Source organism: Lepidochelys olivacea (genome assembly GCF_965140295.1).
Source record: "Lepidochelys olivacea isolate rLepOli2 genome assembly, chromosome: 14".
NCBI classification, from domain to species: domain Eukaryota; kingdom Metazoa; phylum Chordata; order Testudines; family Cheloniidae; genus Lepidochelys; species Lepidochelys olivacea.
Window position 1 is genome coordinate 40,805,226 of NC_140424.1, and position 19,967 is coordinate 40,825,192.

General features: G+C 51.6%; 2 protein-coding genes across 2 annotated transcripts; both read right to left on the reverse strand.

The window, feature by feature from the left end:
• Positions 1-1,362: 1,362 nt before the first annotated feature.
• LOC311530829 (uncharacterized protein) lies at positions 1,363-9,569 on the reverse strand. The gene is made up of 5 exons (XM_084647774.1): positions 9,359-9,569; positions 8,438-8,524; positions 7,790-7,916; positions 7,156-7,269; positions 1,363-6,867 (listed from the first exon to the last, which is right to left on the reverse strand). Exons 2-5 carry the CDS (start codon positions 8,450-8,452, stop codon positions 5,171-5,173), a joined length of 1,953 nt encoding a protein of 650 aa, XP_084503900.1. The 5' UTR covers positions 8,453-8,524; positions 9,359-9,569; the 3' UTR covers positions 1,363-5,170.
• A 2,323-nt stretch (positions 9,570-11,892) lies between these two features.
• Positions 11,893-16,854, reverse strand: LOC311530803 (uncharacterized protein). The gene is made up of 3 exons (XM_084647734.1): positions 16,805-16,854; positions 16,064-16,177; positions 11,893-15,775 (listed from the first exon to the last, which is right to left on the reverse strand). Exons 1-3 carry the CDS (start codon positions 16,836-16,838, stop codon positions 13,488-13,490), a joined length of 2,436 nt encoding a protein of 811 aa, XP_084503860.1. The 5' UTR covers positions 16,839-16,854; the 3' UTR covers positions 11,893-13,487.
• Between the last annotated feature and the right edge of the window lie 3,113 nt (positions 16,855-19,967).

Consider the following 19,967-nt stretch of genomic DNA (forward strand, 5'->3'; position numbering starts at 1 on the left):
TTCCCTTTGGTTCTTGAGTCCAGCAACCCCGAATCACCCAAAGTCCCAAAAGCCCAATGACCCAAAAGTCTCTGTCCCTGGTCAGGGCAGCTCCAGAGTTCGAAAGTTTATCTGCAGAGCTTTACCTCCCAACCTGGGTGGAGATGGGGGCGGGGGTAAGAGGCACCTTACATGATCTGAAGCTGAGCACCCCACAGCTCCATAGGCCTCCGCTCCGCTCGCTCGCCGCCCCACAAACTGCTTCGCTCAGCTCCGCTCTGCGGCCCACCAGCAGCTCCCGCCGTCCTATGAACTGCTCCACCAGCCTGTCCACAAGGCACTCCCGCAAACTGCTCCACAATAGATCGTCAGGCTCCCCCACTACTTAACACAACGCTCAGCGATTTCAGCTCTTAGTCAGTTCAGCTCTTTGGTGAATTCAGCCTGTAGGAGGGGAGCCTCAGGGCTGGTGCACCATGAGCCCCAAGTGAGCTCAGCGGCCTGGAACTAGACTCCTAATGGAATCAAAATGAGCTCTGATATTCCCCAGTGGAGCGAGGAGGAAGTGCAATTAGCATGTAAGGCCCTCACAAAGGAGCCCATACCACCAAGTATTAATACTTATCCCCAGCCTCTCTCCATTCACAGAGTTTTGGAACCCATGACCCTTGCCTAGCGAGTGCTACTTAGTAGATGGTGAGTCCCTCCCTTAGGAGTCTGACTAAGATCACAGACATCAAAGCTGTGACTCCTAAGCATGGAGAGCCGGGGACAGGGTGGTACGTGACACCGTGGGAGATGGAGGGATAGAACGGAGGCAGGTTAAACTTTCCATGGCTGGGACAGAGGCTGCTGTGTGGAGAGAGGAGCGTGACAGTGAGAGGGGAAGGAGGGAATCTCTCGCACTCACCCCGTTGCCCTGAAATAGCACAGAAGCGAAAACTCCACATTTTATTGTCCCTTCTCCCACCTTTTTAGCATCTAGTTAATTCTGGCCCATAAGGGATAAAATGTACAAACACTAAATGCTTTTCAGCACGGCCTGGAGCAATGCGAGACTATTTGGGAATGAGACAACCTGGCCCCGAAGGGGGAACTCAGGGACTAGCAATCACTCTGCTAACGGAAGGTGGGGGGTCAGAAACTGTGTTCCCGTCAGGCTACGCAGCTGAACTGCAGGCTATGGAGGGCCGTGGAGGCAGGCAGGGAGAGGAGCCCCTCCCCAGGCTTGGCCCAGGTCCAGCTTTGAGCCGGGGATGGGGTCAGGAATCCCGACAGCTTCCCTTCCTATTTCACAGCAACTGTTACGAATTATTCCAGTTAGGACACTTACACTTCGTTTCTAGGCTGAGGCAACCAAATAAAGACAGACTGCAGAGTGTCTCAGAGTTTGTAGGTTTATTACGCTCAAGCGTGGTACCGTTCTCTTAAGCAGAGCGGGACCCCGATTACAGGTTACACAAAGATTAGATACTGTTGGCAAAACATCCTGCCTGTGAGCCTCAGGGCACATAACCCAACAAACAGGCCTTCTCCTTATCTATCACCAATCCACCTTGCCCCTGCAAAAACGCTGAATTAGCAGCTATTTCAGGCATGTCCGCTAGTTCCTGTCTCCTTTGTTTCCCTTATCTTGAAACTGTCCAGGTGTCCACTCTGAAGGATCCTCCTTCCTTGGTACGTGATGTGCTCACTTCTAGTTAACGGCGGAGAGGAAACCCAAAATGGAGTCACATATGTTAACTAGGTTAATTTCCCCTAACAATTATGAACAGGAGACTGCCAGGCAACTTTCCTACAACTTTTCTATGACAAGATAACTGGTTCTGTGGATGAAGGGAAAGCAGTGGACGTAGTGTTCCTTGACTTTAGCAAAGCTTTTGACACTGTCTCCCACAGTCTTCTTGTCAGCAAGTTAAAGAAGTATGGGCTGGACAAGTGCACTATAAGGTGGGTAGAAAATTGGCTAGATTGTTGGGCTCCATGGGTAGTGATCAATGGCTCCATGTCTAGGTGGCAGCCAGTATCAAGCGGAGTGCCCCAAGGGTCGGTCCTGGGGCCGCTTTTCTTCAAGATCTTCATGAATGATCTGGAGGATGGTGTGGACTGCACCCTCAGCAAGTTTGCAGACGACACTAAACTGGGAGGAGCGGTAGATACGCTGGAGGGTAGCGATAGGATACAGAGGGACCTAGACAAATTGGAGGATTGGGCCAAAAGAAATCTGATGAGGTTCAACAAGGACAAGTGCAGAGTCCTGCACTTAGGATGGAAGAATGCAATGCACCGCTACAGACTAGGGACCGAAAGGCTTGGCAGCAGTTCTGCAGAAAAGGACCTAGGGGTGACAGTGGATGAGAAGCTGGATATGAGTCAACAGTGTGCCCTTGTAGCCAAGAAGGCCAATGGCATTTTGGGATGAATAAGTAGGGGCATTGGCAGCAGATCGAGGGACGTGATCGTTCCCCTCTATTCGACATTGGTGAGGCCTCATCTGGAGTACTGTGTCCAGTTTTGGGCCCCACACTACAAGAAGGATGTGGAAATATTGGAGAGAGTCCAGCGGAGGGCAACAAAAATGATTAGGGGACTGGAACACATGACTTACGAAGAGAGGCTGAGGGATCTGGGATTATTTAGTCTACAGAAGAGAAGAATGAGGGGAGATTTGATAGCTGCTTTCAGCTACCTGAAAGGAGGTTCCAAAGAGGATGGATCTAGACTATTCTCAGTGGTAGCGGATGACAGGACAAGGAGTAATGGTCTCAAGTTGCAGTGGGGGAGGTTTAGGTTGGATATTAGGAAAAACTTTTTCACTAGGAGGGTGATGAAACACTGGAATGTGTTACCTAGGGAGGTGGTACCTTTGGGGGGGGAAGGATAGCTCAGTGGTTTGAGCATTGGCCTGCTAAACCCAGGGTTGTGAGTTCAATCCTTGAGGGGGGCATTTAGGGATGTGGGACAAAAATGGGAGATTGGTCCTGCTTTGAGCAGGGGGTTGGACTAGATGACCTCCTGAGGTCCCTTCCAACCCTAATATTGTATGATTCTATGTGGTGGAATCTCCTTCCTGAGAAGTTTTTAATGTCAGGCTTGAGAAAGCCCTGGATGGGACGATTTAATTGGGGATCGGTCCTGCTTTGAGCAGGGGGTTGGACTAGATGACTTCCTGAGGTCCCTTCCAACCCTCATATTCTAGGATTCTAGGATTCTACCACATTCTAAAGGCCACTGTCCTCCATCCCACTAAGGAGTATCAAAAGAAACTACACCAACTGCTCAAGAATCTCTCTGCTACAGCACAGGAACAAATCTACACAGACACACCCCTAGAGCCCCGACCAGGGGTATTCTATCTGCTACACAATATCCATAAACCTGGAAATCCTGGACGCCCCATCATCTCAGGCATCGGCACTCTTACAGCAGGATTATCTGGAGATGTGGACTCTCTCCTCACACCCTATGCTACCAGCACTCCCAGCTATCTTCGAGACACCACCAACTTCCTGAGGAAACTACAACGTATTGGTGATCTTCCTGAAAACACCATCCTGGCCACCATGGATGTAGAAGCTCTTTACACCAATGTTCCACATGAGGATGGCCTACAAGCTGTCAGGAACATTATCCCTGATGAGGCCACAGCACACCTGCTGGCTGAGCTTTGTGACTTTGTCCTCACCCTCAACCATTTCAGATCTGGGGACAATTTATACTTTCAAGTCAGCGGGACTGCTAGGGGTACCCGCATGGCCCCACAGCATGCCAACATCTTTATGGCTGACTTAGAACAACGCTTCCTCAGCTCTCGTCCCCTAGCGCCCCCTCCTCTATTTGCGCTACATTGATGACATCTTCATCCTATGGACCCATGGGAAGGGGGCCCTTGAAGAATTCCACCTGGATTTCAACAATTTCCACCCCAGCATCGACCTCAGCCTGGACCAGTCCATACAAGAGATCCTGGACACTACAGTGCAAATAAGTGATGCTCACATAAATACCACCCTATACTGGAAACCTACTGACCTCTATACTTACCTACATGCCTCCAGCTTCCATCCAGGATACATCACACGATCCATTGTCTACAGCCATGCCCCAAGATACAACCGCATTTGCTCCAATCCCTCAGGCAGAGACAAACACCTACAAGATTTTTGTCAAGCACTCTTAAAACTACAATACTCACCTGGGGAAGTGAGGAAACAGACTGACAAAGCAAGATGGAGACCCAGAAGTCACCTTCTTCAAGACAGGCCCAACAAGGGAAATAACAGAACACCACTGGCCATCATGTACAGCCTCCAGCTAAAACCTCTCCAGCGCATCATCAACGATCTATAACCTATCCTGGAAAAGGACTACTCGTTCTCACAGACCATGGGAGGCAGGCCAGTCCTCGCTTACAGACAGCTCCCAATCTGAAGCAAATACTCACCAACACCACACCACAGAAACACTAACCCAGGAACCAATCCCTGCAACAAATCCCATTGCCAAATCTGTCCCCATATCTACTCTAGCAACACCATCATAGGACCTAACCATATCAGCCATGTCATCAGGGGCACATTCACGTGCACATCGATCAATGTGATCTATGCCATCATGGGCCAGCAATGCCCCTCTGCCACGTACATTGGCCAAACCGGACAGTCTCTATGTAAAAGAATAAATGGACACAAATATGACATCAGGAACGGTAACATACAAAAGCCAGTAGCAGAACATTTCACTCTCCCTGGACATTCAATAACAGATTTAAAAGTAGCCATCCTTCAACCAAAAAACTTCAAACACAGACTTCAGAGAGAAACTCCAGAGCGACAATTCATTTGCAAACTTAAAACCAACAATTTGGGCCTGAAGCGGGCTCACTACAAAAGCAATTTTCCCTCTCTTGGTATTGACCCCTCCTCATCAGTCATTGGGAGTGGACCACGTTCATCCTGTGTGGATTCTCCCATTTTTAATGGGGTATGATCTCTGTCTGAAACTTTTCCCACAGTCCAAGCACTTATAGAGTCACTCTCCTGTGTGGATTCTCTGATGTTGAACCAGCACCGGTCTCCATGTGAAACTTTTCCCACAGTCCAAGCACTTATAGGGTCTCACTCCTGTGTGGATTCCCTGATGTTGAACCAGCATCGGTCTCCATCTGAAACTTTTCCCACAGTCCAAGCACTTATAGGGTCTCACTCCTGTGTGGATTCTCTGATGTTTCACCAGCATTGATCTCTGTATGAAACTTTTTCCAGTCCAAGCACTTGTGGGGTCTCTCTCCTGTGTGGACTGCCCGATGTTTTACAAGGTATGACCTCTGCTTGAAACTTTTCCCACAGTCCAAGCACTTGTGGGGTCTCTCTTCTGTGTGGACTACCTGATGTTGAACAAGATGTGACTTTCTTATGAAACATTTCCCACAATCCAAGCACTTGTGGGGTCTCTCTCCTGTGTGGATTGCCTGATGACGAACAAGGCGTGACCTTCGTACGAAACTTTTCCCACAGTCCAAGCACTTATAGGGTCTCACTCCTGTGTGGATTCTCTGATGTTTCACCAGCACTGATCTCTGTATGAAACTTTTTCCACAGTCCAAGCACTTGTGGGGTCTCTCTCCTGTGTGGACTGCTTGATGATAAACAAGATATGACCTTTGTATGAAACTTTTCCCACAGTCCAAGCACTTGTGGGGTCTCTCTCCTGTGTGGATTGCCTGATGATGAACAAGTTGTGACCTCTGAATGAAACTTTTCCCACAGTCCAAGCACTTGTGGGGTCTCTCTCCTGTGTGGATTGCCTGATGATGAACAAGGTGTGGCCTCCGCATGAAACTTTTCCCACAGTCAAAGCACTTGTGGGGTCTCTCTCCTTTGTGGATTGCCTGATGTTTAACAAGGTATGACCTCTGCATGAAACTTTTCCCACAGTCCAAGCACTTGTGGGGTCTCTCTCCTGTGTGGATTGCCTGATGACGAACAAGGCGTGACCTTCGTACAAAACTTTTCCCACAGTCCAAGCACTTGTGGGGTCTCTCTCCTGTGTGGATTGCCTGATGATCAGCAAGATCTGACTTGCAAATGAAACTTTCCCCACAGTCCAAGCACTTGTGGGGTCTCTCTCCTGTGTGGACTGCCTGATGCTGAACCAGGCGTGACCTTTGTATGAAACTTTTCCCACAGTCCAAGCACTTGTGGGGTCTCTCTCCTGTGTGGATTGCCTCATGTTGAACAAGGGCTGACCTTCGTATGAAACTTTTCCCACAGTGCAAGCACTTGTGGGGTCTCTCTCCCGTGTGGATTGCCTGATGACGAACAAGGTCTGATTTCTGCTTGAAACTTTTCCCACAGTCCAAGCACCTGTGGGGTCTCTCTCCTGTGTGGCTTTTCTTATGTGAATTCAGTGCTGACTTTGAACTGAAACATTTCCCGCATTCAACGCATTGAATGGGCTTGTCTATAGTGTGACTTCTCCCATGGTCATTAAGATCTCTGCGCTTATTGAAGCTTTCCCCACTGGCCAAGCATTGAAATGGTTTCTCTCCCGTATGGACTGTTTGATGTGTAACAAGTTGTGATCTCACAATGAATCCTTTCCCACACTCAAGGCAGTGCCAGGGTGTCTCTTCCTTGGGATTTGTCTGCTGCTCTCTGGGATTCTCGTCTCCTCCCCCACCATTCACAGATTCATCCACTTTCTTCCTGGGTTGGTTTATCAGAAGCCTCTCTGACCTGTGCCAATTTCCCCAGGCTTCTCCCTGATTCCAGCAAGGGGAAAAATTCCCTTCAGCTCTTCCCAAAAAGGTCCCCTGTGGTTCCACTTCCCCAGGAACTGCCTCATGATGATTCCCCTCCTTCTTCTCACTCGCTCGCTCAGCACCTGCTGGGAGAGACACAATCCAGAGAGGAGTCATTGTGCTGGGGAGAAAGAGGAATAGCACTGAGGGAAAAGCCAACACAAAGACTGAGCAATTCGATTCTGCCTCCACATCCCACCCTAACACTTACAAGAAAGGAGAGACGGGAAGGGTGGAATGGCGTGAGCAATATCTGCTGACCAGAGCCCTGCTCTCAGTGAGATGAAGAAGAACTGAGGGCGTTACTCACATCGTATTTTGGGATTCTCAACTTTTTCCTTCATTCCCTGGATGGTTTCTCTGTCAGGCCTCACCTGTGCTGGTGCATCTCCGAAGCCTTCTGTCCTTGAAATCCTGGAGATCGGACACCCACAGCTCTTCCCCTCGTTCCAGCCGGGCAATAAGCTCAGGTTTGGGAATGGGAAATCCTGTGCAGAAGGTGAAATGAGTCCAGATCAGGGTGCATGGACCATCGGTGGAGGATTTGTCACAAAGGACGTTCCGTGAGTGGAACCTGTCCCTGTGCTCTGCTGGAGGAACGTGGAATCCAAGAGGATGGGAACAGGGTCACTGAGCCCCCTTGCGCAGAGGACGTTGTCTGGGGAGGTGAGTTGAATTATTACTACACCCTCACTAGGCGTTCCCAGGATCTGTGCGCTCTGGGGGCCTTGCTGACTAGCTTGTGCAGCCAAGAAACAATACAGACAAGACAATACGGATTTATGCCCCTTTGAAAGCTGGAGGGGTGGGGATGGTTTAGCGTGTCCATTGGGTTTTGACTCCCCTGTCCCAGTGGAGAGGGCACCGAAATGCATGTATTTCTCATATGGCAGCTGTGCATTATGGAACCCATTCGCCTCTGCTCCAACTGACCAGGGAAGAATCTGACCACATTAAGACACGCAGACCCCACAGCTTCTAATAACTGAGGGGACGGGAATCCCTTACCCAGCGAGGTCACCGTCTCATAGTTCTCCTGCATGACGTCCCTGTAGAGGGCTCTCTGAGTGGGGTCCAGCAGAGCCCCCTGCCCCTGGGTGAAATAAATAGCCACCTCCTCGAAAGTCACCGGCATCTGAAACACCAAGAGTCCCCCACTCAGCACCTGCTGCCCCAGCCACAATCCCACTGCTCAGGGGAAAGGAAAAAAAAAACGTGAAGCTGTGGGAGGGCCAGAGTAGCAGAATCCCACCCACACCCTGCTCAGAGCAGCCAGGAGACTTCAGGGGGTGGAGAAGGTGAGAGCTCCCTGTCCGCCCCAGCACACGGAGCACGCCAGGATCTTCTCATTTCCCACACGCCTGCCAGCCACAGACTGGGACAGGAAGCAGAGCTCTGAGCCGGGGACAGGGGCAGGAATCCCGACAGCTTCCCTTCATATTTCACAGCAGCCCCAGGCAAGTGGGGTCAGGCTCCAGCACTGGGGAGCCTGGAAAATGTTCCCAGCCCTGCCGAGGTGGTTATATCCTGCCTGAGAAATGGGGGAATGTCCCCTCCCCCTTTCCCTGCCACAATGGGCCTACTTAGTAAATCAGTAGGTTTATCAAACCCTGACTCCTCCCTCCTCCGCCCAGCAGCTCCCTGAGACTCCCCTACCTGAGCTGGCTCCATCACAGCATTTCCCTTCTCTGTCCCCTGGAAGACTGGCCGATCTTTAGTGAAACGTGGACCTGATTCCTCAGCCTGTCAGGGCGAGAGGGAGGTTACAGAAGGGACTTCTGTCCAGGTCACTCCCCGATTCCCCCAAGACTCTTCAGGCCCTCCCAGTAACAGCATCTCTGAGCCAAATGCTAAAAAAAGGAAAGAACCAAAAGGAAAGGCCACTTTGGGAGATTTCCCCCCTTTGCAGTGTAACCCCCTCTCCCTTACCAATAGCTGGAGCCCTCTGGTGGCATCACCTGAAGATTGAGCTGCCCTGGACTCCCCCGGCAGCCCCCAGGGACAGGCAGGAAGAGGCTGATCCCATTGGTCCATCCGCACACCCCTCTGCCTGAGCCAGCAGTGACTCCGGTCTGACTCTGGTGTGGCTGAGATCTGAACCCTACAGGGAAATCAGACCACGGCCCTGGGCAGCCCCCAACACTCAGGGCACACAGACCCCACCACCACAGGGGTGTCTGACAATAACACACTGAGAGCTGGGTGGGGGTGTGTGTGGGGCGGGGGGAGGGCGACGCTGGGTTTTTTCCGTGTAGTTTCTGCACCCTGAGGGGTTAGTCCCCTGATCGCTCCCAAAGCTGAGAAGAGCTTCTCTCCGCCCGCCTCCCCAGATCCCCCCTTTCCCTCGCTGTGCCCCCCACTCATATCCTCCCCCATTCCCGACCTCGCTCCCCTCAGCCCCACAGTCCCCGATGCTCCTCCATTGCCCCATCTTCCCTTCCGTGCACCCCTGCCCCATCCCAGCCTGCCCCCGGCATCCCCTGCACCCGCCTCCGGCCCCTCTTTATCCTCCTCCCCCTGCAGCCCAGATGTGACGGGGGGGCCGCTGCAAGGGGGGGATGGGAGGGTCTCTCTTACCTTCCCCCCGAGCGGGGCCCCCCGGGGCAGGGGCCGGGGCGGGAAGGGGCCCTGGCCGGGCTGGGGGCTCTGCCCTGGGAGAGGCTCCCGGGGAGCAGCGGACAGGGCCCGGCTGGAGGTTCCCCTCTCCCGGCTGCAGCCCGAGCTCCGGGCTCCCAGCACCAGCCGCCGGGGCGCGGGGATCTCGCCGGGAGCCAGAGTCCCCGCAGCGGCTGCGAGTCACTTCCTGGGCCGGGCCTGAGCCCCGCGATAGCTCCCCCCAAAGCCGCCCCCCAGCCGCTCCTGGGTCTTAGCGATCAACTCACAGAAATCCAGCCCCCTGCCCAGCCCCTGCCCCCTGGGGGCCCAACCGCCCCTGGGCTCGGGGAGCTTCTCCCAGCAGTAAGGGGTCATCCCGCCTCCAAACTTCTCCTGTCAGCATTCAGTCTCGCTCGCAGCCTCCCTGCAGGACTGACCGGGCACCGGCCGCTGGCTGATCAGCCCGTCTGCGGCAAACTTCTCTCCATATTGGGCTGGCAGAGGCCTTGCTCTCACCGCCTCTCTGATCACCGGCTACTGGCCCAAAACCTCTGGTTGTTTGAGCTGACTGGGCCAGATTTGCAGAGGGGAGCGAGGGAAGGCAAAAGGAGAGAGAGCAGAAGTGGGGGTGGCATAATTGTTTAGACAACTGGCAGAGGTGAAAGTAAGCCGGTCTGATCCAGTCTGGCGGACCGGCAAGAGCCGGGACACCGCTGACTGCACCGGCAGGGGGCAGCTTCCCCAGGCCGGTGATGTGAAGGGCTCCGGCCACGGCCACGGGTACCACAGCGGAGCCCTGGGCCCTTTAATCGCCGCTGGAGCCCCGGGGGTCCCGGCTGCCGCTGCAGCTACTGCTCCTGCCCTGATTTCAAGGGCCAGAAGCTCCCAGCAGCTGCTCACGTACCAGAGGGAGTTCAGGATTTAGCCAAAATCAAAGTCAGTGGAGTTGAGGATGTCCGCTGGCTCCCCTTCTCTGGTTTGCCCTGCTGAGCGTGTCTTTCAAGACCAGGATGATGAAAGCCCAACAGTGCCATGCTGGGGCCCAGGAGACAGCGGGTGTGAGACATACCCCAGGGTACAATCTGGACTGTTGAACTGCTTAATTCTCCATCCCAGGGCATGTTTTACACTGCTTCCCAGGCTGGATAAAAATCAATGAGTTAAACAAAAATCAGTGTTTTTATTTAAATCGGATTTTTTTTTTGATGAAAAACCTTTTTGAGGAAAAACCTTATCTAAAGATACGTTTAATTAAGATACATTGTAGCTCAAAGATATCTCATCATGGAATAGGGATTGTAAATTCTAATTCTATAGTATGAGACAATATATTCATGGAATGTTTAAGAAAAGTTTTGTACATGAGTTCCAATAGTTGATGGATTAGGGACCCAATTTTATGGGATTCCACAGGCTTCTGTATAGATTACTTAGGTTAATCTTTCCATCTACCCAGTGGGACTCAGTGCTCAGTCTAGAAGACCCCATCAGAGATGCTTAGTTTCCCAGTTCTCAAACTATGCCTTTGTGTCTCCAGAGGTAACATGCTTGTTAACAGCCAAAATGTTTTAAAATAATATAGAGAGGTGAGAAATAACAGACCTCACCTCTATTGTCCCTCTGCAAATTTGTGTACACAGAGTCAATCCCTTCCCTCTCTCCAAAAGTGCAAAGTTTCAAAAAGTTGAATGAATAGAAGAATGTTGGAGGTGGAATAGATCTGGACAAGGAGAAGAAGTCTGGAGATAAATGTAAGAAACGATGGATATATGCTTTTCTGTTAAAATATTATATCTTTGCTGTTGAAGAAAAAAATCCAGAATACTTAACGTTGTTGTTTTAGTGAAATAAAACAATTTAAACGTCTGTCTGGTGATGTTCTCCTCCACAGGGTGGCATGACTGAAATAACCAAACAATAAAATAACCAAATGCAAATAAATGAAATGAAATAACGAAACAATCATTCATTGTCTGATATAGCTGTAAAACTAACCTGAAAAGTTTTCAAAATAAATCTGTTTTAAAATGTATAGTGTGTCCCTTCTAAAAATGCAACCTACATCTATCTCTGAGTTGTGTAGAATATCTATTAAGATCATAAAAACCAAGAATGCACTTTTCTGTAGAATACCAGGATTAAATCGAGTCTTCCAGACTAGTGATTTAAATCATGATTTAAATCAAATCCATCCTGCTGCATCGCTGTGTGAACCACGCTCTGGTCACACACAGCCACTAGCATTCAAACTCACTCCTGGCTGCACGGTACTGAGTGTGACTAGCCAGACACTCATGAAGTTACTAAAGGACTGAGCAACATCAGCCACTTTTCTGCTCCCAGCCTTGCACCCTGGGAATCTGCATCTTGGACTGCTCAGTCTGTTCACTGTGCTGGAAAAACTCAATAATTAGTGGGTCACCCCCCCCCCGAAAGGGGTCGGATTAGGTCATAGCCTTGTTCTCTCAAGTCAAACCCCCAAACACTTCAAGGAAAACACACAGGTCCAGACAAAACACTAAAATCAGTTTATTAACTGGAACAAGGAGGTTTTCAGGGATCACAAGGGAGAAAGATGTGAAAGGTCAGAACTAGTTAAATCTATACAATTAAAACATGCATTTTAAATCGTAAATTTGACCAATCTAAGAAAATACGAAGCAAGCAGGTTTTCGCACCCCGCCCGCTATTGCAAACGGTTCACAGTTCTTCGTAACCAGGACGGATTTCCTTCCCGCCTTGGTGTGTTCCCCAGTCCAAGGCCTCTGTGGCCTTTCAAGGCATATTGTTGACTTCTGTAAAGATGGGAGAGGAGAGGTGAAAATGGAGCCAATTCTCCCTTCTGCTTTTATACCATTCTCTTCTTTGAGATTCAAGCTCCAGCCAGGGGGCAGGCAACAATCAGTCTGTGGCCCAAGTGAGCGTCCAGCCGTCCTTCTGGGGAATTGTAACTCTCTTGTTCACAGCTCCACAGCTGGCGAATGGCCAGCTAAGCAATTAATGGCCACTTAGCACCTAGCTGGTCTGCAGGTACCATTGTCTCTAAAGAGCTAGTCTGTGGGCGTTTTCCAGCTTTCCAGCATGTAACAAACGTACAGCAAACTATCAGAGCTCCATGGACAGCGCTGATCGACACATTTTAACAGGACAATAATATTCAGGAGATGATAACTTTTCCTATGATACTTCACAAGACATACTTTGGAGAAGATTTATCCTTTTGTAATCATGGTGACCATAAGAGTGTAGAACCGTGGTTCTCAAAAGTGTTTCATTGGCCCCCCCTTCTTTGTGTGTGTGGTCATTTACGCCCCCGCCCTCACAAGCACATATATGGCCACCCAGCTCTAAAGGCAGAGTCGTTGCTGGCGATGCGCCCGGCTCTGAAGACCTCCAGCAGCAGCACAGAAGTAAGGGTGACCGAGTGAAAGGTGATATTCCTCAATATCACTGTTCACAGCAGACTTATCACCCCATTGCCACCCTGACTTCTGCCCTGCTGCTCCACCTGGCTTTTGAGAGCCTGAGCATTCATCCCCACCTCCCAGATCGGCCAGGTCCTTCTTCAAGAGTCCCAGCCGGAGGTCACGCTTGACATATTCCTGTGCCTCCATTGGGAGGACGTGCCCCACAGTTTCAGAATTACTAGTGTAGACAGTCACCGTTGGGATCGGAACCCAACATGGTAACAGCTGCTCCTTTCCGTCTGCGGGATCCCCAGAGAAAATGTCCGAACAAGAGAGAGGAACAGATCTCACTGATATTAACCTTGCAAAATACATTTCAGTGATTTCAGCTATAAACATTCCCTCCATCCTTCAGCCCCTAACCCCAGTGATTTCAAGGAGAGGGAGCTGGAATTGGGAAGGTGACATGGGCGATGGGTATAATCTCTGAATTAACAGAATACAGGAACCCTTTGCATAAATTGTAAACCTCTAAAAAGATATAGCTAAACATAGACCACGACAGTTACCCCTCTTCCAAGTCTTTAACATGTTTACATTTCAAACTCTAGCTTCATGAAGGTGGAAACACTTTTAAAATCTCTCTCTAAAAGTTGAATCTCAGTCAATTACACACAAGTTGCTTAACCCTTTCTTGCCATGAGTCACAGAAGTTTACATCTTGTGTGGATTCTTCCATGTTTAACGAGGTCTGACGTCCGTATGAAACTTTTCCCACAGTCCAAGCACTTGTGGGGTCTCTCTCCTGTATGGATTTTCTGATGATAACCAAGGGCTGATTTCCAAGTGAAACTTTTCCCACACTCCAAGCACGTGTGGGGTCTCTCTCCTGTGTGGTTTGCCTGATGATCAGCAAGATCTGACTTGCATATGAAACTTTCCCCACAATCCAAGCACTTGTGGGGTCTCTCTCCTGTGTGGATTGCCTGATGTTGAACAAGGTGTGACTTTCTTATGAAACTTTTCCCACAGTCCAGGCACTTATGGGGTCTCTCTCCTCTGTGGATTGCCTGATGTTGAACAAGATGTGACTTTCTTATGAAACTTTCCCCACAATCCAAGCACTTGTGGGGTCTCTCTCCTCTGTGGATTGCCTGATGTTGAACAAGATGTGACTTTCTTATGAAACTTTCCCCACAATCCAAGCACTTGTGGGGTCTCTCTCCTGTGTGGATTGCCTGATGACGAACAAGTTGTGACCTCTGCATGAAACTTTTCCCACAGTCAAAGCACTTGTGGGGTCTCTCTCCTTTGTGGATTGCCTGATGTTGAACAAGGTGTGACCTCTGCATGAAACTTTTCCCACAGTCAAAGCACTTGTGGGGTCTCTCTCCTTTGTGGATTGCCTGATGATTAACAAAGTGTGACATCTGCATGAAACTTTTCCCAGAATCAAACCACTTCTGGGGTCTCTCTTCTGTGTGGACTGCCCGATGTTTTACAAGGTATGACCTCTGCTTGAAACTTTTCCCACAGTCAAAGCACTTGTGCGGTCTCTCTTCTGTGTGGACTGCCTGATGTTGAACAAGCTGTGACTTTCTTATGAAACTTTTCCCACAATCTAAGCACTTGTGGGGTCTCTCTCCTGTGTGGATTGCCTGATGTTGAACGAGGCGTGACCTTTGTATGAAACTTTTCCCACAGTCCAACCACTTGTGGGGTCTCTCTCCTGTGTGGATTGCCTGACGATTAGCAAGATCTGACTTGCATATGAAACTTTTCCCACAGTCCAAGCACTTGTGGGGTCTCTCTCCTGTGTGTCTTTTCTGATGATAACCAAGGGCTGATCTCCAAGTGAAACTTTTCCCACAGTCCAAGCACTTGTGGGGTCTCTCTCCTGTGTGGATTGCCTGATGATGAACAAGGTGTGACCTATGAATGAAACTTTTCCCACAGTCCAAGCACTTGTGGGGTCTTTCTCCGCTGTGGATTCTCTGATGATTAACAAGGTTTGACCTCATTGTGAAACTTTTCCCACAGTCCAAGCACTTATGGGATCTTTCTCCTTTGTGAATTGTTTTATGTTTAAGAAGGTATGACCTCTGCATGAAACTTTTGCCACAGTCAAAGCACTTGTGGGGTCTCTCTCCTGTGTGGATTGCCAGATGACTAACAAGGTCTGATTTCCGCTTGAAACTTTTCCCACAGTGGAAGCACTTGTGGGGTCTTGCTCCTGTGTGGATTGCCTGATGTCGAACAAGGTCTGACCTGTGTATGAAACTTTTCCCACAGTCCAAGCATTTATGGGGTCTCTCTCCTGTGTGGATTCTCTGATGATAAAAAAGGCCTGCTCTCCATGTGAAACTTTTCCCACACTCCAAGCACTTATGGCGTCTCTTTCCTGTGTGGACTGCCTGATGTTGAACAAGGGTTGACCTTCGTATGAAACTTTTCCCACAGTCCAAGCACTTGTGGGGTCTCTCTCCTGTGTGGCTTTTCTCATGTGAATTTAGTGCTGACTTTGAACTGAAACAATTCCTGCATTCAACGCATTGAATGGGCTTGTCTACAGTGTGACTTCTCCCATGGTCATTAAGATCTCTGCGCTTATTGAAGCTTTCCCCACTGTCCAAGCATGGAAATGGTTTCTCTCCCGTATAGACTGTTTGATGTGTAACAAGTTGTGATCTCACAATGAATCCTTTCCCACACTCAAGGCAGTGCCAGGGTGTCTCTTCCTTGCGATTTGTCTGCTGCTCTCTGGGATTCTCGTCTCCTCCCCCACCATTCACAGATTCATCCACTTTCTTCCTGGGTTGGTTTATCAGAAGCCTCTCTGACCTGTGCCAATTTCCCCAGGCTTCTCCCTGATTCCAGCAAGGGGAAAAATTCCCTTCAGCTCTTCCCAAAAAGGTCCCCTGTGGTTCCACTTCCCCAGGAACTGCCTCATGATGATTCCCCTCCTTCTTCTCACTCGCTCGCTCAGCACCTGCTGGGAGAGACACAATCCAGAGAGGAGTCATTGTGCTGGGGAGAAAGAGGAATAGCACTGAGGGAAAAGCCAACACAAAGACTGAGCAATTGCATTCTGCCTCCACATCCCACCCTAACACTTACAAGAAAGGAGAGACGGGAAGGGTGGAATGGCGTGAGCAATATCTGCTGACCAGAGCCCTGCTCTCGGTGAGATGAAGAAGAACTGAGGGCGTTACTCACATCGTATTTTGGGATTCTCAACTTTTTCCTTCATTCCCTGGATGGTTTCTCTGTCAGGCCTCACCTGTGCTGGTGCATCTCCGAAGCCTTCTGTCCTTGAAATCCTGGAGATCGGACACCCACAGCTCTTCCCCTCGTTCCAGCCGGGCGATAAGCTCAGGTTTGGGAATGGGAAATCCTGTGCAGAAGGTGAAATGAGTCCAGATCAGGGTGCATGGACCATCGGTGGAGGATTTGTCACAAAGGACGTTCCGTGAGTGGAACCTGTCCCTGTGCTCTGCTGGAGGAACGTGGAATCCAAGAGGATGGGAACAGGGTCACTGAGCCCCCTTGCGCAGAGGACGTTGTCTGGGGAGGTGAGTTGAATTATTACTACACCCTCACTAGGCGTTCTCAGGATCTGTGCGCTCTGGGGGCCTTGCTGACTCACACACAGGTCTCGACTTCAGCCTGCCTCTTTCTAAACCTGCAGAGCCCAGAGCCCTCCCCATGCCTGGAGCTATTCCCAAGGAGGGAGATGAACAGAGATTGTATATGTAGCCAAGAAACAACACAGACAAGACAAGACAATGCGGATTTATGCCCCTTTGAAAGCTGGAGGGGTGGGGATGGTTTAGCTTGTCCATTGGGTTTTGACTCCCGTGTCCCAGTGGAGAGGGCACCGAAATGCACGTATTTCTCACATGGCAGCTGTGCATTATGGAACCCATTCGCCTCTGCTCCAACTGACCAGGGAAAAACCTCACCACATTAAGACACGTAGACCGCACAGCTTCTAATAACTGAGGGGACGGGAATCCCTTACCCAGCGAGGTCACCGTCTCATAGTTCTCCTGCATGACGTCCCTGTAGAGGGCTCTCTGGGCGGGGTCCAGCAGAGCCCCCTGCCCCTGGGTGAAATAAATAGCCACCTCCTCGAAGGTCACCGGCATCTGAAACACCAAGAGTCCCCCACTCAGCACCTGCTGCCCCAGACACAATCCCACTACTCATGGGAAAGGAAAAAAAAACGTGAAGCTGTGGGAGGGCCAGAGTAGCAGAATCCCACCCACACCCTGCTCAGAGCAGCCAGGAGGCTTCAGGGGGCGGAGAAGGTGAGAGCTCCCTGTCCGCCCCAGCACACGGAGCACGCCAGGATCTTCTCATTTCCCACACGCCTGCCAGCCACAGACTGGGACAGGAAGCAGAGCTCTGAGCCGGGGACAGGGGCAGGAATCCTGACAGCTTCCCTTCCTATTTCACAGCAGCCCCAGGCAAATGGGGTCAGGCTCCAGTACTGGGGAGCCTGGAAAATGGTCCCAGCCCTGCCGAGGTGGTTATATCCTGCCTGAGAAATGGGGGAATGTCCCCTCCCCCTTTCCCTGCCACAATGGGCCTACTTAGTAAATCAGTAGGTTTATCAAACCCTAACTCCTCCCTGCCCCGCTCAGCAGCACCCTGAAACTCCCCTACCTGAGCTGGCTCCAACACAGCCATTACCCTTCTCTCTCCTCTGGAAGACTGGCCGATCTTTAGTGAAACGTGGACCTGATTCCTCAGCCTGTCGGGGCGAGAGGGAGGTTACAGAAGGGGCTTCTGTCCTTGTCACACCCCGATTCCCCCCAGACTCTTCAGACCCTCCCAGTAACAGCATATCTGAGCCAAATGCTAAAGAAAAGGGAAGAATCAAAAGGGCCACTTTGGGAGATTTCCATCCATTGCAGTGTAAATTCCTCTCCCTTAGCAATACCTGGAGCCCTCTGGTGGCATCACCTGAAGATTGAGCTGCCCTGGACTCCCCCGGCAGCCCCCACGGTCAGGCAGGAAGAGGCTGATCCCATTGGCCCATCCGCACACCCCCCTGCCTGAGCCAGCAGTGACTCTGGTCTGACTCTGATGTAGCTGAGATCTGAACCCTACAGGGAAATCAGACCATGGCCCTGGGCAGCCCCCAACACTCAAGGGCACACAGACCCCACCACCACAGTGGTGTCTGACAATAACACACTCAGAGCCCGGTGTGTGTGTCGTGGGGGGGCGGTTTGAGGGGGGGTTGGGTTTTTTTCCGTGTAGCTTCTGCACCCTGAGGGGTTAGTCCCCTGATCACTCCCAAAGCTGAGAAGAGCTTCTCTCCGCCCGCCTGCCCACATCCCCCCTTTCCCTCGCTGTGCCCCCCACTCACATCCTCCCCCATTCCCGACCTCGCTCCCCTCAGCCCCACAGTCCCCGATCCTCCTCCATTGCCCCATCTTCCCTTCCGTGCACCCCTGCCCCCATCCCAGCCTGCCCCCGGCATCCCCTGCACCCGCCTCCGGCCCCTCTTTATCCTCCTCCCCCTGCAGCCCAGATGTGACGGGGATGGGCCCCGCTGCAGGGGGGGATGGGAGGGTCTCTCTTACCTTCCCCCCGAGCGGGGCCCCCCGGGGCAGGGGCCGGGCCGGGAAGGGGCCCTGGCCGGGCTGGGGGCTCTGCCCTGGGAGAGGCTCCCGGGGAGCAGCGGGCAGGGCCCGGCTGGAGGTTCCCCTCTCCCAGCTGCAGCCCGGGCTCCGGGCTCCCAGCACCAGCCGCCGGGGCTCGGGGATCTCGCCGGGAGCCAGAGTCCCCGCAGCGGCTGCGAGTCACTTCCTGGGCCGGGCCTGAGCCCCGCGATCATTCCCCCCACAGCCGCCCCCCAGCCGCTCCTGGGTCCTAGCGATCAACTCACCGAAGGATCAGCATCCCTGTGCCCGGCTCCTGTTACCCTCACAGGCTCCAAGGTCACAAGGGACCATCATGAGCATCTTGCCCAGGGGTTCACACCACCAAATTTGGTGGCCTCAGAGGGTGGCCAGCAACTCTCGCTGGTGCCCGCTCTCACACTTGCCCCTATAATCCCAATTAACTTTACTAGTAACCAATCAATATGCAGAGAGGTAAGAAGGGGGAACACTCCTCCTAGTGTGGGGAACTTTTCTGGCTTCTACCAAGCCCCAGAGGAACTGGCAAGCAAAAGGATCTGAGTCCTTTACCCAGAGGCCTGCATGACCTCGAGGACCCCTCCCCCTGCCCGCTTCCACTCTGGACCCCCGTAACCCCAAGGCTGGGCCCAGGGCTCCTGAGGCGCTCGACCCCCAATCTTGTGATCACTCAGGACAGCTGTCCCCATTGTGAGGTGTTCTCTCCACTCTGGATGCTTCCTTCATCATTGCACAGAGTTAAGAACAAATACAATTTATTAATCCCCTTTCTTTTGGTGTTAGGAGACGGCCTAACTAATGGCCAACCCATTAAGTTTCAGTAAGGGGCCAACAATCCCCTTTCTCCGATAAACATGAAAATCCTAATTTCTTTATTGGTAGTTAGTAAATCCGCTGCTGTGAAAAAGGGTATTTCTATATTTGCTAAAAATTTTGACAACCTCTCAGCTAGCGACTTGGGTTGCCAATTTGGGAATATTTTAAAAATGGACACTCAAGTCGGAGTGCTGCAACCTCCCCTGCCCCGCCTCTTCCCCCCAAGGTCCCATCCCTGCCCCACCTCTTCCCTCCAAGGCCCTGCTCCAACTCCACCTCTTCCTCCAAGGGTCTACCCGCCCTCCACTTCTCTTTCCCCCTTCCCTGCCTAGGTCAGGAAGGGCTTGTCTGTGGAGCCGGGGCTGGGAGCTGCAGCTGCCCAGTGCAGGTAGGAGGCAGCCCCGGCTGAGTCGGCTCTGATGGGAGTGATGACCCAGTGCCTCCCCACCCGCAGTAACTCGACTTTGGCTGTCCGGTCAGTAGATGTGATCGGACACTGTCAGGTCCCCTTTTCCACTGGACTTCATGGTTGAAAACCGGGCACCTGGCCACCCTAACAGCACCCACTGTGCCAGAAGTGCTGGGAACGCGTCAGGGACAAGTTCTGCTTTCCGATGGAGGAGGAAGGAACCAGGGGGCAGGTGGGTTAGACTCATGTAACCCTTGGCCCGTCAGAGTTGGCAGCAACAAGGGCCGGGTTCAGTATCTAGGGGATCC

What these genes read in the sequence shown, in the direction of transcription:
- LOC311530829 (XM_084647774.1), bottom strand. An exon ending in TGAGACGGTGACCTCGCTGG is followed by an intron (nt 7,270 to 7,789) that starts GTAAGGGATTCC and finishes CCTTCTGCACAG; the next exon opens with GATTTCCCATTCCCAAACCT. An exon ending in TCGGAGATGCACCAGCACAG is followed by an intron (nt 6,868 to 7,155) that starts GTGAGGCCTGAC and finishes TGTCTCTCCCAG; the next exon opens with CAGGTGCTGAGCGAGCGAGT.
- LOC311530803 (XM_084647734.1), bottom strand. Translation starts at nt 16,838, where the DNA reads ATGCAGGAGAACTATGAGACGGTGACCTCGCTGG. An exon ending in TGAGACGGTGACCTCGCTGG is followed by an intron (nt 16,178 to 16,804) that starts GTAAGGGATTCC and finishes CCTTCTGCACAG; the next exon opens with GATTTCCCATTCCCAAACCT. An exon ending in TCGGAGATGCACCAGCACAG is followed by an intron (nt 15,776 to 16,063) that starts GTGAGGCCTGAC and finishes TGTCTCTCCCAG; the next exon opens with CAGGTGCTGAGCGAGCGAGT.